The sequence below is a fragment of the Ipomoea nil genome, unplaced genomic scaffold (genome assembly GCF_001879475.1).
Source record: "Ipomoea nil cultivar Tokyo-kokei standard unplaced genomic scaffold, Asagao_1.1 scaffold0873, whole genome shotgun sequence".
Taxonomy (NCBI): Eukaryota; Viridiplantae; Streptophyta; class Magnoliopsida; order Solanales; family Convolvulaceae; genus Ipomoea; species Ipomoea nil.
Window position 1 is genome coordinate 707,172 of NW_017617301.1, and position 25,938 is coordinate 733,109.

At 34.7% G+C, this 25,938-nt stretch overlaps 2 protein-coding genes and 1 long non-coding RNA gene across 3 annotated transcripts; all 3 read left to right on the forward strand.

Annotated features, from left to right (window-relative positions):
* Positions 1-5,641: 5,641 nt before the first annotated feature.
* On the forward strand, positions 5,642-8,490 carry LOC109178839. The gene is made up of 6 exons (XM_019328392.1): positions 5,642-5,832; positions 6,573-6,789; positions 7,210-7,360; positions 7,444-7,565; positions 7,622-7,907; positions 8,042-8,490. The coding sequence occupies exons 1-6, from the start codon at positions 5,642-5,644 to the stop codon at positions 8,488-8,490; spliced, it is 1,416 nt and encodes a 471-aa protein (XP_019183937.1).
* A 1,352-nt stretch (positions 8,491-9,842) lies between these two features.
* Positions 9,843-10,370, forward strand: LOC109178840. The gene is made up of 3 exons (XM_019328393.1): positions 9,843-10,027; positions 10,103-10,276; positions 10,359-10,370. Exons 1-3 carry the CDS (start codon positions 9,884-9,886, stop codon positions 10,368-10,370), a joined length of 330 nt encoding a protein of 109 aa, XP_019183938.1. The 5' UTR covers positions 9,843-9,883.
* A 101-nt stretch (positions 10,371-10,471) lies between these two features.
* Positions 10,472-11,127, forward strand: LOC109178874. Its single transcript, XR_002053779.1, has 3 exons — positions 10,472-10,690; positions 10,852-10,927; positions 11,023-11,127. It is a non-coding gene; the product is annotated as an uncharacterized LOC109178874 (long non-coding RNA).
* Positions 11,128-25,938: the final 14,811 nt, after the last annotated feature.

Sequence of the window (25,938 nt, forward strand, 5' to 3'; positions counted from 1 at the left end):
TTTAAGCAAGTATAAATAATAACTGCAGAAAGCATAAAGTAATTAAAAATACAAAGTAATTGTTACGCAGTTCGGAGCTCCTTCTCCTACGTCTGCGGGGCAACCCACGTCTGCCCAATCCACTATAGATGTTCACCAAAAGGAGTATTACAAGAGGTAAATGAAGACGGTCTCCAGCCTTTACCACTACCACTCTTTCTAACACCTATCCAGGACTGACACACGAATACCCGAACAATCTTCACAAGTTGTTTCAGCAGTACCACGTACTGATCATGTAGTACAGATTAAATACTCTTAGGAATTAAATAATAAATCACATTAAAAATCAATATCTTAGTAAATCAGGATAGCTCTCTCAAATTTGTAATAATCAGCTTGGCAACTTCTTCATTCGAACAACAGCTTTTTATAATCCTTCATGAGCTCCTTTTTTGATCCACAATCGTAGCCATCTTTCTTGCTTTCATTTGTTCGAATAAGTCCCAGCCACATATCTTATTCTTTGAATGCTTCAGCATTAACCAATGCATGCTAGCCACTAATTTTGTACACACATGGTCCATAAAAGATATAAACCTAACAACATTAATTTAATTTAATTCTAGTAAGGCCAATAAATAAAATAGCCAATATAGTGTAAATTATTTTACACTTACACTAAACATGTTTTCTTGTGAATCAACAATATGCATACTTCACCGATAAATTATACGGATGCATTCATATTGCAATTGTGAATCCACAAAATGCATACTTCACGGTTAAATTATACACATGCATTCAGATTGTAAAATTTTTTTAGGAAAAAACCTTAACACATTTTTACACCAAATTTTGCAAATATGAAATTCAGCAAGTCTTGAAAGTACATAAAAATAATTTCATGTCAATCCAAGGCGTGGAAGTATTTTTCTCAAAATTTTTCCCAACATTACTCCAGGCAGAAAAATAATTGGCAGCACATTGTCAAAACTTTACAGAATTTTTCTGGAACAACCAAAGCATATTTTTAAGAAAATCTTTTCACAGACATCAAATACCACAAGTCTAGGTTCTACAGAAAAAAAATTTCATGCCAAAAGGAGTTCAACAAGTATTTTTCATGATTTTAGTTTTCAAACTGCGCCTATCAGAATTTTTCAAGCATGCCTCAAATGTTATGCAACTAAATTTAACATTCAAGAGATACATTCAAACCAAGTACTTATAAAATCTTTGTAGGCATGTAGCGCAAGGCATCTTATTAAAATAATAGGTAGAGGACTATACATTCCCTAATACAAATCCCGTCATTATGTATGTTCAGACATTACGTAAATGTTGTCCTTAACACAAAAGAAACGTAAAACAATATATGTAAGTAGAACTGTGGAAGATCACAATCCCCACAACTTGACCACGTCTGTGATCATCCCAAGGATCTCCATTGTCTGCCGTTACTAAATCCACTTTGAACACCTTTAAATTTAAAATGGTAGTTCTTGCTGAGAAGCGTTTCTTTGCATATATACAGTGAATATAGAATTGAATTCAATGATGAAGTACTAGCTTCTAAGTTATAAACACATTGTCAAAGTCGAGGGATCTATAACCACATTAAACACATTAACAGGCATGCACTGATAATAAATATACACACTTTGGAATGCTGCTCACCGTAGAGACTATTGGTCAATCCAAAACATATATGCTCAGGCCACAAGAATATATATCAATATGTCTCATGTATCTATGAAAATAATGAATATTAATACTTAGCTTTGTTATCCTCATTGACGGTGGTGCTTGGTTGGTCCTTGTAACTCCATATTATTAATTCCTATTTGAAATTCGAACAACCAAAGTAGTTTGTCGCAAAGCCAATTGCCGGCAACCATGGAGTCCGATCGACGGTGTCTTCGCCAATTTCGACTTCCGATCGTGGCACGGACAGTATGGCTGCTGTCGCCCCATCATCGCGGTCAATTGTTTATGGTCAGATCGTTGATCAGCGGAGACCAACACCGCCATCCGTGTCATTTGTTCGACGTCTCCAACGGCCGGAAAACCTCCGGCTGTGCTCCGACTTCGGCGGAAGACGAAGGTGGCCGATCAACAATCAGACCATGGGAGAAGGATCCCTACCACCCGATCCTTGATGAACTGGCTGGATTGCCGCCTCGCCGGGAACTGCGCTGCCGACAAAGACCGTGATGATTTGCGACAAATCTCCACCGCATTAGATCTCTCCGCGGGGAATTTTTGAATTCATTACTCGATGAAGACAATATTGCGTGGAAATTCGCTATCTGCAATAACGACTGCTTCAAATCGCGAAGTAGTGGAGACGGTGGATGTGGAAGTCGGTGTCTTCTGTTGCGTTCTCCCTCTTTGCTTCACTTTCAATCGCCAGAAGATCAGCGTGATCGTGGCGTATCTTCTCCGATCGTTCAGATTCTGGCCGCGGATGGCGTCTTCTTTGAGTAAAGTGCCGATAACGTGTTGTAACCCATTAGCTCAAACAATGATCAATGTAATTGAAGAAGGTAAGAAGCAAGGTAAAGAGGATCATCTTATATATTCATTCATCTGTATATCATCATACAACCATAACACCTTTATATATAGTGTACAAACATAACATAACGGAAGATATAATGGAGACATAAATACATGAACCGTTACAACTGTTATATAATCTATAATAATGTCCACATAATGATTATATTTATAACACAATTTAAAAATTGTGAATATAGAATTCTGCAATCGTGAATATTGAGTTCTGCAATTTTGTATATTGAGACCTAAAAATTGTGAATATAGAGTTCTGCAATATAGAGTATAACTACAACTTGACAAAATTACTTGATCCTCTTTTAGAGCAAAACATACCCATAAATCGAATAGTAGTGAAATCACACTTTAACAATCATAACTAGCTTGAGTCATATAATATCAAAAGCCCAAAATATTTTAACTTATACTAACCCTAAAATGGGTATTCAAAATGGTAGAGATTCCAAAATAGGTTATGAGTTTTGCAAAATAATGTGAGAAGAGTTAACCACTCACCTAGAACATCCAAATCTTAGCTAATTAGCTCACTCAAATACTCCTTGTCAAAATCCCTTATATTTTCAAACATCAATCTTAGGGCTCCAATGTTAAACCCAACTCAAAAAGAGTGAACTATGGAGGTCAAACTCACATAGAATACTCCAATAACTTGAGACCTAAGCTTGATACTACTACAGAATTCACATACAACGTCGGGTCTTTTACGTCGGCTATATACATAGCCGACGTTAAAAACATGTAATTTTTTTTAATAATTAAGTTTATAACGTTGGCTATTTAGTAATAGCCGATGTTATAAATAAAAAATAATAATATAAAAGAAATACATAACCTACGACGTCGGCTGTATTAATAGCCGACGTCGTAGGTTGTTAATTAGTTTTTTTTTTTAAAAATTATTTATATATAACATTGGCTAATTCCTTTTAGCCGACGTTATATACTAAAAAAAAAAGGAAGAAATAAATATAATACAACGTCGGCTAACTATCTAGTCGACGTCGTATTCTTTTTAATTATTTTTTAAAATTTTTTTTACTTTATAACGTCGGCTAAATAATTTAGCCGACGTTATAAAGTTTATAAATAAGCCCAGATCTGAGACTTACGGTCAGACGCACCACCACATCTTCTCCTCCCCACCGCATCTTCTCCTCACCACCACATTTACGCCGTTACTTCTTCCCACTGCTTCCGCCGCCGCTGCAACTCGCTGACGTCGTCCACCCCGCTGCATCGTCCACATCGCCGACGCTGTCGCTGCAACTCCTTCCCCGCCGCTGCAACTTCAACCCCGCCGCCGCCGCTTCACCCTCTCCTCCCCGTCGCCAGCCATCGACGCAGACCGGCCCTGCCCTCCGCTGCCGCCGCCAGCCATCGACGGTAAGTTTTATAATTTTTTTTTTAATTATTATTAATTAATTTCGAATTTTATTAAATTTATTTACAATTTAGGGTTTGTTTGTATATATTTGTAAGTTTTATTGATTAGTTTCAAATTTTCGTCAATTTATTTGCATTTTAGGGTTTATTTGTATATATTTGTAATTTTTATTGATTAATTTCAAATTTTAGTCAATTCATTTGCATTTTAGGCTTTATTTGTATATATTTGTAATTATTATTGATTAATTTCGAATTTTAGTCAATTTATTTGCATTTTAGGGTTTATTTGTATATATTTATAATTTTTATTGATTAATTTCGAATTTTAGTCAATTCATTTGCATTTTAGGGTTTATTTGTATATGTTTGTAATTATTATTGATTAATTTCAAATTTTAGTCAATTTATTTGCATTTTAGGGTTTATTTGTATATGTTTGTAATTTTTATTGATTAATTTCGAATTTTAGTCAATTCATTTGCATTTTAGGCCTTATTTGTATATATTTGTAATTTTTATTGATTAATTTCGAATTTTAGTCAATTCATTTGCATTTTAGGGTTTATTTGTGTATATTTGTAATTATTATTGATTAATTTTGAATTTTAGTCAATTTATTTGCATTTTAGGGTTTATTTGTATATATTTGTAATTATTATTGATTAATTTCGAATTTTAGTCAATTTATTTGCATTTTAGGCTTTATTTGTATATATTTGTAATTATTATTGATTAATTTCGAATTTTAGTCAATTCATTTGCACTTTAGGGTTTATTTGTAATTATTATTGATTAATTTCGAATTTTAGTCAATTCATTTGCATTTTAGGGTTTATTTGTATATATTTGTAATTATTATTGATTAATTTCGAATTTTAGACAATTCATTTGCATTTTAGGCTTTATTTGTTTATATTTGTAATTATCATTGATTAATTTTGAATTTTAGTCAATTCATTTGCATTTTAGGGTTTATTTGTATATATTTGTAATTATTATTGGTTAATTTTGAATTTTAGTCAATTTATTTGCATTTTAGAGTTTATTTGTATATATTTGTAAATATTATTGATTAATTTTAAATTTTAGTCAATTTATTTGCATTTTAGGGTTTATTTGTATATATTTGTAATTATTATTGATTAATTTTGAATTTTAGTCAATTTATTTGCATTTTAGGGTTTATTTGTATATATTTGTAATTAGTAGTCTATTTTCACCACAACAATTATTTTAGATAGAGTTGAATCAATGTTAACAAAAGTTTAATTGGAATTAATATTATCCTAGATTGACTTGTGATGGATAAAAGTTGGATGAAAGCTTCTCGGTTGAGTAAGGAATATGATGCCAAAGTTAGAGAATTTATAGAGTTTGCAAAACGTCATCTTCCAAATAATGATGCAACGTTTTGGTGTCCTTGTAAGAAGTGTTGCAATCTAAAACTATTAAGTGCCAAAGACATATATGATCATCTAATTTGTGATGGAATTAATCAAAATTATACAAAATGGATATGGCACGGTGAAGGAGGAAGAGAGACTAGTACATCTAACATGTATGTTGACAACGAAGCAAATGAAGATGATGAGTCTGAAGATAGGTTGGACGAAATGTTCTGTGATGTTGGAGAAGAGTTCACAAATCGATCAAATGAGTTGGATGAATTATTAAATGATTCAAAACAGCCTTTATGGCCGGGTGTAGTAAATATACTCGCTTATCTGCTGTTTTGAAATTATTCAACTTAAAAGCTGGGAATGGATGGAGCGACAAGAGCTTTACTGCTTTACTTGATTTAATAAACGATATGCTTCCAGAAGATAATGGACTCCCGAAGAGTACATATGATGCAAAGAAGATTATGTGTCCCATGGGTATGGAGTATGAAAAGTGACATGCTTGTCCTAACGATTGCATATTATTTAGGAATGATTACAGAGAATCGAATGCATGTCCGATCTATGGGGCATCTCGGTACAAAATAAGAGAGCATGTTGTTGGTAAGTCAAGTTCGAAAGGGCCACCAACTAAAGTTATGTGGTATCTCCCAATTCTTCCAAGATTTAAGCGTATGTTTGCAAATCCAAGCGACGCGAAAAACTTAACATGGCATGCAGATCAAAAAATTTCTGATGGCAAGCTTCGACACCCAACTGATTATACTCAATGGAAAACCTTTGATAATGTTTTTCTTGAATTTAGCAATGAGTCCAGAAATCTTAGACTTGGCCTTTGTACAGATGGTATAAACCCCCACGGGAACCTAAGTAGCAAGCATAGCTCGTGGCTAGTTATGTTAGTGATTTATAATCTACCTTCTTGGTTGTGTATGAAACGCAAATATATATTACTGTCCTTCATGATTTCTGGCCCAAACAACCCGGTAATGATATAGATGTCTTTTTGGCACCTTTGATTGATGACTTGAAAAAATTGTGGGATGAAGGTGTGTTAGTGTTTGATGCCTACCGGAAAGAGAATTTTAAGTTGCATGCTATGTTTTTTTGCACAATCAATGACTTTCCAGCTTAAGGAAACCTGGCTGGGTATAGTGTCAAAGGACATAAGGCATGCCCTATATGCGAAGATAATACATGTTATACACAACTTGTCCATGGCAGAAAAACAGTCTACTTGGGTCACCGGAGGTTTCTTGATAGAGCTCACCCTTACAGGAGATTAAAAAAGGCTTTCAATGGGCAACAAGACTATACAGATGCTCCACAATCAATGACTGGGATTGAAGTTTATGAACGTGTAAAAGGTATAAATGTTACTTTTGGTAAAACTCAAAAGCTTAAATCTCAAAGAGGTAAGAGGTTAAGAGCTAATGTTGAGGTACCTCCAAATGAAAAGAGTCCATGGAAAAAGAAATCCATATTTTTTTATCTTCCATATTGGAAGACATTAGATGTGAGACATAGTATTGATGTGATGCATGTGGAGAAAAATGTGTGTGATAGTCTTGTTGGAACTCTTTTAGATATAAAAGGTAAGACTAAAGATGGACTCAATGCTAGATTAGACTTGATTGAAATGAACATAAGAGCAACATTAGCTCCACGCCAAGGGGATAAGAAGACATATTTGTCTCCAGCTGCTCATACTTTATCAAGAAAGGAGAAAATAAGTTTTTGTGAGTGTTTACGTGGAGTCAAGGTACCACAATGGTACTCATCAAATATTAGAACACTTGTGAATATGCAAGATTTAAAATTGGTGGGATTGAAATCTCATGATTGTCATGCCATAATGCAGCAACTATTGCCAGTTGCTGTTAGAGGTATATTGCCCAAAAAGTTGAGATATACTATTATAAGGTTTTGTTTCTTTTTCAATGCTATCTGTGGAAAAGTGATTGATCCAGACAAACTAGATGAATTGCAAAATGGCATTATTGTTACATTGTGTCAGTTGGAGATGTATTTTCCACCGTCATTTTTTTATGTCATAGTTCATTTGGTTGTACATCTGGTGTGAGAGATCAAACAGTGCGGTCCTGCTATTTGAGGTGGATGTACCCATTTGAACAGTACATGAAAGTCTTAAAAGGTTACGTGTGGAACCGATATCGACCAGAAGCATCTATTGTTGAAAGCTATATTGCTGAGGAGGTAACTGAATTTTGTACTGAATATTTGGCGGGGTAGAAGCTATTGGTCTTTCTAAGTATCGACATGAAGGAAGAAGTGTTGGGAAAGGTACTCGAGGACGCAAAGTAGCCGGTATGCCTCGTGAAGATATTGAGGAAGCACATTTGTACATCTTGCATAATACAAGTGAAGTCGAGCCATATTTAGATGAGCACAAGGCATTGATTAAAGAGCAAAATCCAAGAAAGACAGACATGTGGATTGTGAGCGAACATAATCGTACTTTTATTAGTTGGTTCAAGAATAAAGTTCTGAGTGCTACTAACTATTCTGAAATAGTACGATGGTTAGCTCATGGTCCTTGTATGCAAGTCATATGTCATACTGGATATGATATAAATGGATTTTCTTTTTATACAAAAAAAAAAAAAAAAAAAAAAAACAAGATGAAAAGAGCACTATGCAAAACAGTGGAGTTTCTTTGGTTGCAAATTCAGTGCACTTTAGTAGTTCGAAAGATAAAAATCCGGTCATTGCAGAGTTGTCATATTATGGTGTGATTGAAGAAATATGGGAGGTTGATTATGTTCAGTTCAAAGTGCCGATGTTCCGATGTAAATGGGTAGATAGTAAACACGGTGTTAAAGCTGATGACTTAGGGTTTACACTTGTCGATTTGAACAGGGAAGGTCACAAAAATGAGCAATTCATAATGGCATCTCAAGCAAAACAAGTATTTTATGTTACTGATCCTAGTGATAAAAAATGGTCTGTTGTTCTTCATGGAAAGAGACAAATTACTGGTGAAGGGAATGAAGATGTTAGTTATGAGATTGAGGAAATACCACCCTTTTCTTCAAGTTTATTACTAGTTATTATAGATAATGAGATAGATGAAGTGCATGCATCACGTGATGATCATCATGAAGGGCTATGGGAGAATTGATTATTATTTGTAATGCTTTAACTTCTTCTTGTGTTTACTATATCTAAATATTTACAGTTATATTTATGTATATTATTCTTTTGTCAATTCACTAATAATTTCTTTGCTAAACAGGCATATGGATTCATCAAATGACCCCCCTGTTGATAGTACCATCCAAGCTAAAGGTACTAATACCAAAGCTAAGAAGAGGGGTGCCACCGTTATGACAAAATTAATTTCTGGGCGTGGTGACACAAACACGAAATTGGTGGTTCAATTTAATAATAAACACGAAGCTGTTGGGGCAGGGAGCGCCCAATTCAAAAGTTATTTTGCGTTGATTGCACGGAGCAAAGTTCCAATCACATATAAAGATTGGAAAGTGGTCCCAGAAGAGAGTAAAGCGTTGGTGTGAGATGATATCTCGTTATGCAACTTATTTATAAAACTATTGAATTAATTGTATTTAATTTGATTCTAATAAATAATCTTGTCTTGCAAAGCATTTATGATATTCTCACTGATGATGTGGATCTGAAGGATTCTTTGATGAAATATGAGGGTGAACGGTGGAGAGATTTTAAAAGTAGATTGAACAGAGACTACATATTCCATAATGAAGACCCAATAAAGAATACTCCATGTCAAAAATACACATTCGTTGATCCAAATACATGAAAAACGTACGTGGAGCGGCGTAAAACTGCAGAGTTTGAGGTATATATATTATAATTTTTCTATCAATTATTTATTAACTGAAATATATTAAAGATATATATTTTTACTTAATGTTTTCTTTTTGTGTAGGAATCAAGAAAGAAACATCAAGAAATATGGAGTAAGAATGTTCATCCACATCATTTAGCCCGAGGAGGCTATAAGAGATTGGAGAAGATTATGATGGATGAGAAGATGAAAGAACAAGAAGAAGCTGCAAGTTCAGATCCATCGTCAGTAGTTGTTCCTCCATCTCCGCCAGCTAGACATGAAAAATGGAAGAGGGCAAGAATGAACAAATTAGAAAATATCACCAACGATGCGACTAGAATGGTCGTGGAAAAGATTGTAAGTAAAATGTTAAAATTTTCTACATTGTTAAGATAGCTAGTAATCATTATTAAATATTGTTTTTATATGTTAGGATTTGCTATCATTGCAAGCTTCTCAAGGAGAGTTTGTTGAGTCCGGTAGACAAGATATATTGTCTAGTGCCATAGGTACAGATGAGCATTGCGGACGTGTTAGAGCCGTGGGTAGAACACATGGCTTAAAAAGCTACTTTAGTCCTGCAAAACGTCGTCAAAGCCAGTCTACACCAGAAGTGAAAGATACGATTAAGACAGCAGTTGCTGAGGCGTTAGTAGTTGCCCGAGAGCAATATGAAACATCCTTGCAAGCAGCCATTCGAGAGATGAGGGATGAAATTAGTAGTATGAGGACTCCAGCGGCTCAACCTGTACCATCAAGGCAGGAGGAAGACATGCGTGTAGCTGTCCAACCACATGGTCATAGTGAAAAAGCAAGCTCTCCAGACCCTTTTGCTGATTTACCGGCCGTAAGTAATCATTTATAACTAACCTTATTATTTATTAAAAACATTTTAGCTATTTCTTAATATGAATTCATGCAGTTAGGAGCAGGATGTGAATTGTATTTGGAAGATCCCATTAGACGTAAAGTTGCACGTGGGACAGTTTACAAGGCTGAAAGGGTTCACGGGATACAAATACATGTGGATCAAGTGAAGGTCACCGTGACTGAAATTCTCGTGTCAAGTGCAAAGGTACCCTTCCCTACCAATGAGGTTCAACTGTTAAGGGATGCATTGCACAACTTTATTATTTGGCCAAAGAAGTTGGTTGAGTTGTATACCGAAGCTGATGAAGTATGTATTTTAAAAATTTTTGGATTTTAAAATAGTGTTTAATTTACTTTTTAAAAATATTAATTGTTACTTATATTGAACATGTACAAATGACTTATGATTCGGTGTGCAACGACCTTCTGTTGATCTGACTATAGCTGATCCGACTTCTTTGAGTCCTCGATGTCTAAAGGTATATAAAATTGTTCGCAAACTTGATGAAAATGTTGTGATAAAGATGGAGCGTGGTATTGTGGGCGATGTTGACTATCCCTTACAACTTGACCCGTTGGAGATTATGTGTTTCTTAAGGATGGAGACGTTAGATGTTTCCATATTGCAGTTCTTTATAAGGTAATAATTAAGTTCTTTTTCATTTCATCTATTATATTACTAATATATATGATTGATTGTATTTTTGAATAGGGGTCTTTATGACAAATTTGATTTGGCATCAAAGACCACATATGGCTTCTTAGATCCACATTTCATTGACCCAATTTCGAATTCTATAGATGAACGGACAGGGTATATCAACGTCACCATGCAATATGGCCAAAAACAATGCTATCTAGCGCCATATATTTTAAAGTAAGTTTTAATTGTTTCAAATAAAATAACATATATATAATACACTTTTATTATATATTATATTTACTTACAACTAATACATTATTGATTTGTAGTGACCATTGGATGTTGATGGCAATTTGTCCTCAACTTAATGAAATCTATTGGTTTGATTCAATTGGAGGCCAGCCACGTGATGACATCAAAGATATTGTTGAAAAGTATGTGAACTTATAAGTATTAGTATGTATAATTAATAAAGTATGCATGACATCATAAAGTATTTATGTATACTAATCTCTTATAATTTTAGGTGTGTCAATTCAACATAGTTGTTGAGAAGCAATGGATCAACTCGTTCACCAAAATGGACTAAGATTTTGGTAAGTATTTTATACATTTGTAAAACTACATATATTTTATTCTTTTTTATTAAATAAAATTTTAAATGTAATTTAATTCAATTGTAGTGTGCTCAACAAGTTGGAAGTACGGCATGTGGATATTATGTGATGAAATACATGCTTGAAATTCTTTCCAAAGAAGCATGTGCGGGAATGGATAAGGCATGTAATTTAATATAATACCTTTCTCTTTCTAATTTTAAAAATGCTAGCTTACTAATTATTTTTTTTTTTTTTGAATGCTTACTAATTATTTAATACTTATTAACTTTGTAGATTATTGAGAGAGTTCGTGGATCGAGCTACACTCAACAAAAATTGATCAAGTAAGAGACGTATGGGCCGACTTCTTTGTTGATGTATGGTTAAGTATGTAAATTGAACAAATTGATATTAGGTTTTGATAATGTTAACTTGTATTATTAATTAGTATCAAATTGTGAGATTTATTACTTTTATTACTTGTTTCATTATGAATATTAGATTCTACATATTTTGTTGTGGTTGTGGTGCAATAATTGAGCAGGTTTTGGTTGTGGTTGTGAGAAATTGAGCAGGTTTAGGTTGTGGTTGTGAGTAATTTGAGCAGGTTTTTGAGTATAAATGGACAAATAAACTGTATATTTAAAAAAAATATATACAATGTCGGCTAATAGGTACTAGCCGACGTTGAATATATTTTAAAAATAAATAAATACAGTTTACAACGTCGGCTGATTGGTATTAGCCAACGTTGTAGGTATTTAAATAAAAAATAAAATACCTACAACGTCGGCTAATACCAATTAGCCGACGTTGTATAGTATTTAAAAAAAAATAAATACTTACAACGTCAGCTAATTGCAATTAGCCGACGTTGTAAGTATTTATTCATTAAATAATATATATATATATATATATATATATATATATATATATATATATATATATATATATATATATATATATATATATATATATATATATATATAACATCGGCTATTTATATAGCCGACGTTATAGATAATATTTACAACGTTGCCCAGAACAACTTCGGAACTTAGCCGACGTTAAAAGCTCTATTTAGCTTACGTTAAAAGCCTGCTGTGTAGTAGTGTGAAGAGGATGGAGATCAAAGCTTCAATGTTTTTCCTTCCCCTATCTCTCTAGGCAACTCTCCTTATCATCTTTCAAATGGGATGTTTGTCCAAGACCAAGTGATTCCTTAATCTTTAAGGGTAAGGAACTTTAATTTAGTAATTTTATCCAATATTAAATTTTAATAAGCTTTGACTTGTTGACCTCATTTGATAAACATAGATATATTTTCATTTCTAAGATAGTGGTATTACAATCTACCCTCCTTAAAATAAGTTTCGTCCTTGAAACTTACATACCTTCAAACTTGAAGAGTTCAGGATATCTATCCCTTCATATCGTCTTTCTTTTCCCATGTTGCTTCTCTTGTAGTATGATGTGACCATTGCAGTTTAACAAATGGGATTACTGGAAACCTCGCTACTTGTTCCTTTCGGTCAATGATGCGAATATGTACTTCTTCATAAGTTAAATCATCTCTAACTTGCAAAGGTTGATACTCCACCACATGACTTGGATCTGCAATGTACCTTCGTAGCATTAATACATGGAATACATTGTGAACTCCAGCTAGTTGTGGTGGTAGCGCTACCTCTTAAGCCAAACTACCAACTCTACTCAAAATCTCAAATGGTCCAATGTAACGTGGACTTAATTTCCATTTTTCTCCAAACCTCATTACTCCTCAAGTTGGTGAAACCTTTAAATACACAAAATTTCCAAATTTGAATTCCAATTCTCTTCTTCTTAAGTCAGCCCAAATCTTTTATCTATCTTGAGAAGCTTTAATTCTTTTCTTAATTAATTGAATATTCTCAACTGTGAGTTGTACAAGTTCTGGCTCTAAGATCTTTCTTTCTCCTACTTCATCCCAATATAAAGGAGATCTACATTTCCTTTCATATAAAGCTTCAAAAGGTGTCATTCATATACTCGATTGGTAGTTATTGTTATATGCAAACTCAATCAAAGTTAAGTATCTACTCCAACTACCTTTGAAATCCAAGACACAAGCTCGAAGCATATCTTCCAAGGTCTGAATTGTCCTCTCGGTTTGCCCATCGGTTTGTGGATGAAATGTAGTGCTTAATCTTAATTCAGACCACATGGCTCATTGTAAGCTTCTCCAAAATTTTGACACAAATCTAGAGTCCTGGTCAGATACTATACTAACATGTACGCTATGTAACCTTACAATTTCATTCACATACAACTCAGCTAGGTCATTCAATGAAGTTGTCTTATTAATGGATAGAAAATGTGTAACCTTAATAAGTCGATCCACAATAACCCAAATGGTATATTTCCCATGCTGACTGTTCGGTAATCCCCTCACAAAATCCATAGATATATGTTCCCACTTCCATTAAGGTATCTCTAGGAGTTTCAATAATCCTGCCGGTCTTTGGTGTTCAGCTTTGACTTGTTGATATACCATGCATCTAGCCACAAAGTCAGCAATATCCCGCTTCATACCACTCCACCAGAAATTATTTTTCATATCTCTATATGTTTTAGTAGCACCTGGATGTATCGAGAAGTGAGACTGATGGGCCCCCTTTAAAATATCCTTTCTTATCTCAACATCATTTGGAATGCATAGTCGGGACTTGAAATATAGAGATCCATTGTCATTGATTAAAAACTCTTCTGGGTCACCCGCTTAATTTTTTTTTTTCCGAATCTTAATCAGCTCGGGATCTAAAACTTGGGCAGCTTTAATGCGATCTAATAATACCGATTTTGCAGTCATAGTTACCAATATCCCTCCTTAATTATCTTGCGAAATAAGCTCAACTTCTAAATCTTGCAAATCTTTCAACAATTGAGTTTGAGTGGTCACCACTGTCACATTAATCGTGGAAGACTTACAACTTAAAGCATAAGCTACCACGTTTGCCTTACTCGGATGATAATTAATAGAGAGGTCATAATCTTTGATTAGCTCCAACCATCATCGTTGTCTCATTTTTAACTCCTTTTTGGGTAAAAAGGTACTTCAAACTCTTGTGGTCCGTGAATATTTGACAAGATTCTCCATACAGATAGTGTACCACAACGGCTAGTTCCAAGTCATGAGTGGGGTAGTTAACTTCATGGGACTTAAATTGTCGAGAGGCATAGGCTACCACGTTATCATTTTGCATCAACACACATCCTAATCCTCTTCTTGATGCATAACTATAAATAACAAATCCTCATTCACCGGATGGTAAGGCTAAGATAGGTGCACTAACCAATCTAATCTTTCCTTTAATTCTTGAAAGCTCTTCTCACACTAGCTCCTCATCCCATTCAAACTTTATACCCTTTCGACTTAACCAAGTCAATGACGTAGCTATTAATGAGAAGTCTTTCACAAATCTCCTGCATGTAATAACCTGTTAAACCTAGAAAACTCCTTACTTTTGTAACAATAGTGGGTCCCAACCATTGTGTTATTGCTTCAGCTTTAGCCGGGTCCACAGAAATCCCATCTCAAGAAATTACATGACCAAGAAAAGATACCTCCTTTAGCCAAAATTCACATTTACTTAGCTTGACTTACAATTCATTTTCCTTCAAGGTGTACTAGATGGTTCTTAGATGTTGAGCATGCTCTTCCTCAATATTTGAATATACCAAAATGTCATCAATGAATACCACAACAAATTTGTCCAGAAATGACTTGAGGACCCTATTCATTAAATCCATAAAGAAAGCAGGAGCATTAGTTAGCCCAGCATCACAAAAAATTAATAATGGCCATGTCAGGTCCTAAAAGCAGTCTTGGGTACATCACTAGCTTTAACCTTCAATTGATGATACTCTGATCTTAAATCAATTTTGAGAAGTATTTATCACCTTGCAACTGGTCAAATAAATCATCTATGCGAGGTAGAGGATACATGTTCTTGACAGTAACTTTATTAATTCAATTCCCGATAGTCAATACACAATCGCAAGTTACCATTTTTTTTCTTCACAAATAGCACTGGTGCACCCAAAGAGATACACAAGGTTTAATAAATCTCATATCAAGCAATTCTTGCAATTGCACCTTTAACTCACGTAGCTCAGATGGTGCCATGCGGTAAGGGGCTTTTGAGATTAGAGTAATTCCAGGAAGAACCTCTATTTCAAACTCAATTTCTCTATCTGAAGGTAATCTAGGTAAACGCTCTAGGAACACGTATGGAAATTCCTTAACAACTGGGATATCATCTAACTTAACTTTTTTATGGTGGGTATTCATTACATAAGTTAAGAAACCGCTACACCCTTTTCTTAATTCTTTCTTAGCCTTCAATGCAGAAATTACTTTCAATGGCACTTTCGACACCAACACTCCACTCCTTGGAAAGTGTCCCATGCCACTAGTAAAGATAGATTATCCAGGAATTTGAAATACCACATTTCTACGAGTGTAATCAATGTAGACATAGTTTTTGGATAACCAGTCAATTCCTAATATCACATCAAAATCTTGCATATCTAGCTGAATTAAATCACTTGATACATCACTCCCACTAAGTTGCAGATGAAAATCTTGAAACCAAGTATCTGTCACCACAATTTTCCCCATTGGGGTACTAACATATAAGGGTTTACTAAACTTCTTAGCTTGCAAATTTAAATTCTTTGCAAACTTCTCAGAAATAAAACAATGCGAAGAACCTGAATCACACAGCACGCGACGTAAGCATCTGCCACTATGTTCCAAATAAGCGACACATTTATCAACAACCGAACTCGACGAGTTCGACCACGTGCAGAAACAGCCCTCCTAATCATTATAAAGCAACACTCCCTAATTTCACAACAGAGAAAGTATGACCACATTAGCAAAAATGTTCAGGAAGCCACATCCAAAACTTGCTCAAAACCTAATCTTATCATCTGCTAGATTAAAGCCTAATCTTGCAAAAATTCAAACTTATCTTCTTGTCCAACCAAGGATTTAAACCTAGACTTTGATACCACTCTGTCATGCCCCACTTCTAGGACATGACCCGGCCGTATTGTTACGTGAAAACCTGTAACAATACGGCTGGGTCATGTCCTAGAAGAGGAGCGTGACAGTGGGTAAATTCGGTAATGGTTTTCCGATGTTGAAAAGATGAAGTTTTAATGTTTTTCTAACTAATTTTGGTGTTATCGAAGTCGGATTAAAGTTTTAAGTAGGTGTTTTTAGCTTGGTTCCCATTTCCGTCGACGGAAGTAGGGTTTAGGAAAGCTCTGCGAAGTAGGCGACAATGAAATGGTGCAAGAGGGTTAGGCTGAGTCAGGTTGTTTGGTTTTTATATGGTGGGTTGTTTGGGTCGGGTTTGGGCTAAGCTATTGGGCCAATCTGTTGGGTATAACATATATAGGTAATAATATATATTCCGATGGATTCGCCCAGTTAAACATAATCTTTTTTAAAAATAAAACATAAATTTTAATATAAATGTATTTGACTTTAAAAAACAAAAATAAATGTGCATAAATTTGTTTTAAAGGTTTATTGATTTTTAAATCACTTTAAGTATTATTGATTTTTCAATTATGGATATTGAATTCTATTTTGCTAATTTTTTTATTTATATTTTATTTTTTTTTTTTGCATTTTTTAAATACAAAGAATATTGGTGAAACCTTAATGGCATGTTTGGTTCATGGAATAGGTCATAAATGGAATAATACAATTCCATTTCTATTATTAGTATTATTATTATTATTATTATTATTATTATTATTATTATTATTATTATTATTATTATTATTATTATTATTATTATTATTATTATTATTATTATTATTATTATTATTATTATTATTTTGTATAAGGGTATTTATGTCTTTAAAACCTATTCCATTTCTATTCCTTTAACCAACCAAACACTGGAATACAATTACTAAAGTCTATTCCTTCCGAAACCAGACAACAGAATACAATTATTATTCTATTCCTTACCTATTCCATTCCCTGTGGAATAGCATTTCTATTTCCTCCAAATTAATTCCGTGAACCACACATGCTGTAAATGTGTGTGTGTGTGTGTGAGAAACCTTAAATGATGATGTATATATATTAGTTTTTTATTTTAATTTGATATAAATATTTAATTGATAAATTATTTTTAAAGATTAATTTTTTAAAAGTGTAGCTTCGTATTTGAAAGTTCAATGTCTTATATTATTAAATTTTTTTATAATGTTGCATTTTGGTGCAATTTATAATTATTATTTTTATGTTAATATGGTTTTTTTTTGTTCTAATTATACTTAGTATTATAAGGAAAAGGGAATACCCACATAATACATGCTACTACATCGAATGTCACCATAATTGTCTCCACCTTCCACATAGGGGAGCAACTTGGTACCATTAGGACCACAAGCTAAGGTTATAGAATTATTCCTTAAAAAAAATAAAACTAATTGTGAGTATAGAATTTTTAAAGGTTTATTGAATTTTTAAGAACTTTAAGTTTTATTGATTTTTTAAGGGTAACACTTGTGTGAGACCGTCTCATAGGTCTCAATCCGTGAGACGGGTCGTGACATCATTAATTAAATATCCGACCCGTGTCACGGATTGAAACTCGTGAGACGGTCTCACACAAGATTTTGCCATTTTTAAATTATGGATATTAAATTATATTTTGCATATTTTATTTTTTCCATTTTTGTTTACATTAAAAGAATATTGGTGAAATGTTAAATGAAATTGTGAAATAAGTAAGTAGAATATCTAAAGATGTATTTGAATAAATAAATGGATATTAAAAAAAAACAATTGGAGTATAGAATTTTAAAAGATTTATTGAACTTTTAAGCACTTAAAAGTTTTATTGATTTTTTAATTGTGTATATTGAATAATATTTTTCTAAATTTTCTTTTTTTTTCTTTATTTATTTATTTATTTATTTATTTATTTATAAAATATAGAGAATATTGGTGAAAGCTTAAATGGTGTGTGTGTGTGTGTGTCTCTTTATATATATATATATATATATATATATATATATATATATATATATATATATATATATATATATATATATATATATATATACATATATATATATATATATATATATATATATATATATATATATATATATATATATATATATATATATATATATATATATATATTAATTTGATATAAATATTTATTTCAAATAATATTTTGAAAGATTAATTTCTTAAAGTGTGATTTTATATTTGAAAGTTCAATATCTTATATTATAATAATGTTGTATTTGTGGGTGCATTTTATAATTAATTTTTTTTTTATTATTATGGTTTTTTCTTTGTGTATTCATTAAACTGGGAAATAAATAATTAGTTGGATGAATTTGAGTAATGAAATGGATATTAAAAAAAGAAAAAATAAAAATTGTGAGTATAGAATTTTTAAAGGTTTATTGATTTTTTTTTTCACTTTAAGTTTTATTGATTTTTTAATTATGGATATTGTATTATATTTTGCAAATTTTAATGTTTTTCTCATTTTTGTTTAAATACAGAGAAAATATTGGTGAAACCTTAATGGCCCGTTTGGTTCACGGAATCAATTTGGAGAGAATAGGAATGTTATTCCATAGGGAATGGAATAGGTAAGGAATAGAATAGAAATTATATTTTGTTGTTTGGTTCGATGAAGGAATAGACTTTGGGAATTGTATTCCAACGTTTAGTTAGTTAAAGAATAGAAATGGAATATAAGTTTAAAAGACATAAATGCCCTTTACAAAATATATTATTATTATTATTATTATTATTATTATTATTATTATTATTATTATTATTATTATTATTATTATTATTATTATTATTATTATTATTATTATTATTATTATTATTATTCCTAAAAGCAAATCAAAATCAAAATGAAAATAAAATGCCACGAAATTCCAACTCCACAAGAAGAAGTCTCCCTTCTCTGGTGAATTCCGCCGGCCGCAAACAATGAACGTAGATCTATCTTCATTCAACAAAATCAAATTGTCCAATAATCCACCAACTGGTACGTCTTCAGCTGTAGATTCGCCGACGATGGGTCGACCGTCTCCAACACCTCCATAATCGGTGGACACTGTTCAGGGCATTCGGAGCTACGTCGAAGAGGCTATACTCTGTCTCAATCAGCGCTGGTGGCGACCTTCCACGAGCGTCAGAAATCCTCATTAAGCCGTTTGGAGATCATCGCGACTTACCATCCGAAGATCGGGCGACAGTTGTGACGAAACGCAAGAACCCTAGCTCTTCGTCTACCGCCCCTTTGCCGGCGATCCAACCGGCGATTCAACGATCGGGAGGCAGGGATGGAGTCAGGGATGTGTCTACGTCGTTCGCCAATGATCGATTGTCCGATCGGAGGTCATCTGGGCTTTCCGAGAATTTGATCGCATCTTCGTCGCAGCATGTATATATATATATATATATATATATGTGTGTGTGTGTGTGTGTGTGTGTGTGTGTGTGTGTATGTGTGTGTGCAGTATATATATTATATATTTATATAATTAAATATTAATTTATAAAAATTAAATTTCAGAAATTTACCTTGTTTGAAGCTTTAATTTGATGTTGATGATGATGTAGATGATAGAATGAATTGCAGATTGATGTAGAATGGCGGATGAAATTGTTTGATTGACGCAGAATGACGAATGAAATTGTTTTATTGATGCAGAATGGTGGATGAATTGTTTGATTGGTGCTGATGATGAAAAGATTCGGGGAAGGAATCGTAGATGAGGGAGAGAACGCAGAGAACGATAAAGGTTAAAATTGAAAAAATAAAAAAATTCTATTCCTGAGCGCTCAGGAATAAGTTAATACCAGGGGGCCCTGGTAATAGCTATTACCTCAAATGAGGTAATAGGCTATTACTAGGAATACTAAGCCTGGTAATACATATGGTTACCAAACAAAGGAATAGGCCTGTTACTGGGAATGCTATGCCATTCCCAGCCTATTCCGTGAACCAAACGGGCCGTAAATGATCAAAATTATCATAGAAAATGGAATGATCGAGCGTCAAGTGTGAAAAAACAAGTGTTTTTGGAGTTTTAATTTTGGGAATTCACTTAGTAGGCCACTCAAAAATTTATATCTATTTTGAAAAATCATTATCTAGCTGCATTGAGTAGTCGCATGATAAATGATTTCCGCCCGCATGGGTAGCTCAACTGGTCATAGAGGTGAAACTTTGGAATAATGACCAGGGATTGAGTCTCACCAGCGGCAGTGTGGGAGTAACCTCTCAAAGTGAGGGGGGCTCCTTGTGCGCAGTGAGCACCGGTCTAGCCTCTATGGTTCATGTTCGGTTGAGTCACCATGATTTACATCCTCCCAAATGCTCTGTCGGGCCGGGGTGTGGGGGGCCCTTAGGGTTGGGGTTCAGCCTTTTGGAATAATGATAAATGATTTCCAATTTATGAGAAAAAAGAAGTTGTTGAAAAGCTATGTGCATGACTTTGCATAAGTAAAGAAGTTGCATGAGATATATCTATATGCTATCTATTGTGAGGCAAATAGTATTTTTGGAGGCCCGTTAAGACTATGTCCTATCGGAAGAAAAGAGATAAGATCGGATAGAACCGACAAAACAGTAAAAAGAGAAAGTAAAGAAAGAAACGGACATTGCGATCCGATATGAAGTAACGAGGTCGATATTCCAGAGTTACTAGGTTGGAAACTGCCCGCCAGGCTTGGTTCTGATTCCAAAGAGATTTTAAAAAAGAACCACGAGATTGGTTCTGTGGGCGAGATGAGTATTAGCTAGGCCGGCTAGATGCCGAGCCCGGATAAGTCCGTTCACACTATGGTGAAGTTCCTACCTCGCCCACGAGTAAAGAAAGAAAGCGAGTCAAGAGGCTCAAGAGAAAGAAAGCGAGTCAAGAGACTCAAGAGAAAGAAAGCGAGTCAAGAGACTCAAGAGAAAGAAAGCGAGTCATTTGTGACTCTAAGAAAATTCCACAGAAAAAGTATTCTTTTTACAAAAGAGTGTATATGTATATCTATCTATACTTGTATTAAAGTATCATGTTCATTTTATTGCATGATCAAGTTAAGTGATTGCACGAGATTGCATGTTGAGTACATGATTGCACGAGATTGCATGATGAGTATATGATTGCACGAGATTGCATATTGAGTATATGATAGCACGAGATTTCTTATTGAGTTATGTGTTAGCATGAGATTGCTTACTGAGATTTATGATGTTATGAGTTTATTGATAAGATAAGTATGTGAAAGTATGAGCTTGTTGATAAGCTAAATAACTGTGTAAGCATGCCTATTGATTAATTAGGTTGCAAGCATATAGAAACCCTGATGAGCATGTTTAAATGTTGCCTAAGTGTTTGAGAATTCTTGATCTAAGTGTATGTGAAAACTGTTTTCCAAAAGTATATACTGTAGTACTTTACAGGATTGAGTGGAGTTATACTTAGCTTCGTGCTAACGAGTTTGTTCTACTTGTTGTTTGTTAACCCCTTTCAGGTGGACCTAGTTCGTGAGAGAGTATGAGTTACACTAGATTAGCATAGATAGCTAGTTGTAGTCTAAACTCATGATGTTGGTTGTTTTTGAGATTTGTAGTTGACTTACCCTTTGTTTTGATGGTGCTGGACACCGGGGTCTTATCCCCTAGTTTGTTTGATGTTAGTAAGACTTGAATGATTTAGCTTGTTTAATCTTAGCTTGTGCAATCACCGTGAAAGGTGTTTGTGGCGGTGACACCTCTATTAAGTTGTTTAGTAAGTTTATTCCGCTGCCTTAGCTTATCTTTCAAGGTTAAGTCTGTTAATAAGGTTTAAGAAAAGTGGGGTGTTAAAATAACGGATCCGCTAATCAAAGGGTTAGTCAAAGAAGTTGTGGAGAAGCTGACACAAGGAATGCGTCTAAAGCCCTTGGACTAAAAAGTTCTATAGTGGATACCCAACCTAGCTGGCACCTAGGTTCAATGGGACAACTAAATTATGGAACGGAAGCATGTCACTGTGGGGGTCTTAGACTCCCTACCACTTAGGGATGACAATTTCAATCCGCCCCGCAGATATCCACCCCGCATGGATCGGGTTTTTTGGGGGTGATAGTGGGTGGTGAGTCGGAGGTGGGTCTTAAAAAAGTGAACCAACGGTGGGTAGGGTTGGATTCGGGTTCTCTGTACAAAACCCACCTAGAACCCCATCCGACCCACCATGTGTGTGTGTGTATATATATATATATATATATATATATATATATATATATATATATATATATATATATAGTAAATTACACTTTTGGTCCAATGACTATTGAGGCATTGTTAATTTCAGTCCATGAGTTTCAAAATTGTCAATTTGGTACCGTAACTATTCAATTTTTCTCAATTTCAGTCCTTCCGGCCAAATTGTCGTGAAAAGTGACCGGAAAATGTTAATGAGTTAAATAATGAGGGCAATTTTCTCTTTTCACTTCCTCTTCTCGTTCTTCCACGCAGAAACATTCTCCGATCGCCTCAGCATCGCAAACCACGGTCTCCTCCACCATCGCGGCCTTCATCTGCAATTTTAATTGTGCAAACCATCGCCTCCTCCACTGTCGTAATTCACCTTCTGCCATCATCAAAAGCTTCCCAATGAAACACTTCACCAGAGCAGCTTGTAAACTAATTCTCTTTGGGTCACCCTTTTCTTAGCATGACTCAAAATTGTAAGCATAGCAAATAAATCGAACACTCAACCGTTTATCTCTCCTCACCTCTTACAAAATACTAGGCTGTATTCTCTCTCATTAACGAACGCATACAAAATGAATATGAGAGAAAAATTCACGATTCATCAGTCAAAAGTCCTCGACTCACTCTGCTATTATTTGACTTTTTAAAAAACTTTTGATTGAGGCCGCGACTGTCAATTTCAGAGCAGCGGCACACCGGAGCACAATAGAAAAAAAGGGAGAAGAAGGTAAACAGGTGCAGAAAGAGAAAAGAGAAATATTTCATGTAGAGAATGTGATGAATCAAGTTCTTATTACAGAGGCAGTTGATCCTTATTTATAGATGGAGGATGATGCAACTGCTATGAACAGATTATGCGTAAAAATAGGAAGATATTTACAATAGCAAAATTAATAGAACAGCACTGCTGATTTTAGACTTCTTGAACCTGGAGTGTTGAGCTATCACTGGTTCTTGCTGCTGACACCCCCCCGCAAGCTGGACTATACATATTGTATAGACCAAGCTTGGAGACGAAACCTTGGAGAGAAGCAGGAGCATGAGGCTTTGTGAAAACATCTGCCAATTGATGTGCAGTGGGAACATGGAGTAATTTCAGCAAGTTCTTTTGTAATTTTTCCCTTACGAAGTGACAATCTATTTCAATATGTTTCGTGCGTTCATGAAACACCGGATTTTGGGATATGGCTATAGCAGACTGACTATCAGAATACAACACAGCGGGTGTAGAAGAGTGAACTTCAAACTCTGTTAATAAATAAGTAAGCCATTGAAGCTCAGCCGTAGCAGTAGCAATGGCTCTATACTCTGCTTCACTAGAGGACCTGGAAACTGTGTTTTGTTTCTTGGATTTCCAAGATACTAAGGCATTATCCAGAAACATGCAATAGCCTGTTACTGATTTCCTAGTCTCAGGACAAGAAGCCCAATCTGAGTCAGTAAACCCCTTAAGATGAAGAGTTGAATTGGCAGAGAAGAACAGCCCCTGCCCAGGTGATGCCTTGAGATATCTAAGAACTCTATGTGCAGCTCTTAGATGAAATTCAGTGGGGCAATCCAAGAATTGAGAGAGTTGTTGTGTTGCGAAAGAGATGTCCGGCCTAGTAATAGTAAGATATAACAGTTTACCTATGATCCTCCTGTATGAAGTGACATCTTTCAAAGAAGGACTGTCACTATGAGTGAGCTTAGTGGAAGGCACCATAGGACTATTGACTGGCTTACTGTCAATGAAACCAGCCTGCTCTAAAAGTTCCAAAACATATTTTCACTGACAAACACTTATTCCAAACCTGTTTCTGGCCACTTCCAACCCCAAAAAATACTTTAGGTGTCCCAAGTCTTTAATCTGGAACTTAGCATGTAAATGGGACTTGATATCCATGATTTGAGTTCTATCACTACTAGCAACAACCACATCATCAACATAGACGAGTAATGCAACAAAGGAGGCTCCAGTACCCCTGGTAAACAAGGAGTGGTCAGCCGTAGTCTGTTTAAAACCCATGCTTAACAACTCAGTCGTAAGTTTTGCATTCCATTGTCTACTAGCTTGTTTAAGTCCATATAATGATTTGAGAAGCTTACACACTTGTCCAGGCCTTTGTGGAGTAAACCTAGGAGGCAAAGCCATATAAACTTCCTCATGTAGATCACCATGTAGGAAAGCATTGTTCACATCAAGCTGATGTAATTCCCAACCTTTAGCAGCTGCACAAGCAAGTAATACTCTAATAGTGGTGATTTTTACTACTGGGCTAAAAGTATCTAGGTAATCAAGCCCAGGAGTTTGAGTGTACCCCTTTGCTACCAATCGAGCTTTATACCTCTCCACAGATCCGTCCGCTCTATGCTTAACTTTGAAAACCCATTTGCAGCCAATTGGTTGTTTAGAGGCAGGAAGATCAGTTAACATCCAAGTATGATTAGCTTGCAATGCTGCAGATTCAGCTGCCATAGCTTGTCTCCAACACTCATGCTTTACTGCTTCTGCATATGTAGTAGGTTCCTTAATTGTCAACACATTGACAGCAAAGGCCTTATGTTTTGTAGACAACCTGCCATAATCCAAAACAGCCGAGAGAGAATGAGGAGAAGTTCTCTTGGTTCTGGGAATATTATCTGCACACACATAATCATTTAAGTAAGCTGGCCTGCTTTTTTCTCTACTAGATCTTCTAGATTGGTGCTGGGACTCTACAAGAGGTTCTGCCCCATCGTAAGTATCCGCAAACTGTGGCATATCATTCTGATATGAATTCTCTAACTGATCAGGTTCTTCGGGACAAATAGTATTGTCAGCAGGTAACACCGGTACAGAGACAATGAGTTCTTCATCTTTGGTTTGAGAAAAGGGGAAAACACCTTCATAGAAGGACACATCTCTAGAGATAAATACTTCCCTTGTCTTCAGATCATACAGCTTGTACCCTTTAAAGTCACCTGTATAGCCAATGAACACACACTTTCTTGCTCTTGGAGCAAATTTGGTCATATGAACCCCATGTACAGCAGCAAAAGCTAAGCAACCAAAAACTTTGAGATGCCCATATTGAGGAGCCTTTGAGAATAACAATTGATAAGGAACTTGGCCTTGTAATGCTGCAGAAGGTAGTCTATTAATTATATGAACAGCTTGCATAACACAATCACCCCAAAAAGGATCAGGAAGGCTAGCCTGAAATTTCAAAGCTCTTGCTATGGACAGGATATGACCATGTTTTCTCTCAACTATGCTGTTTTGTTGCGGGGTATAGACACATGATCTCTGATGAATTATTCCTCTGTCTTGATAAAATTCTGGCATATCAAACTCCTTCCCATTATCTGTTCTAACAATTTT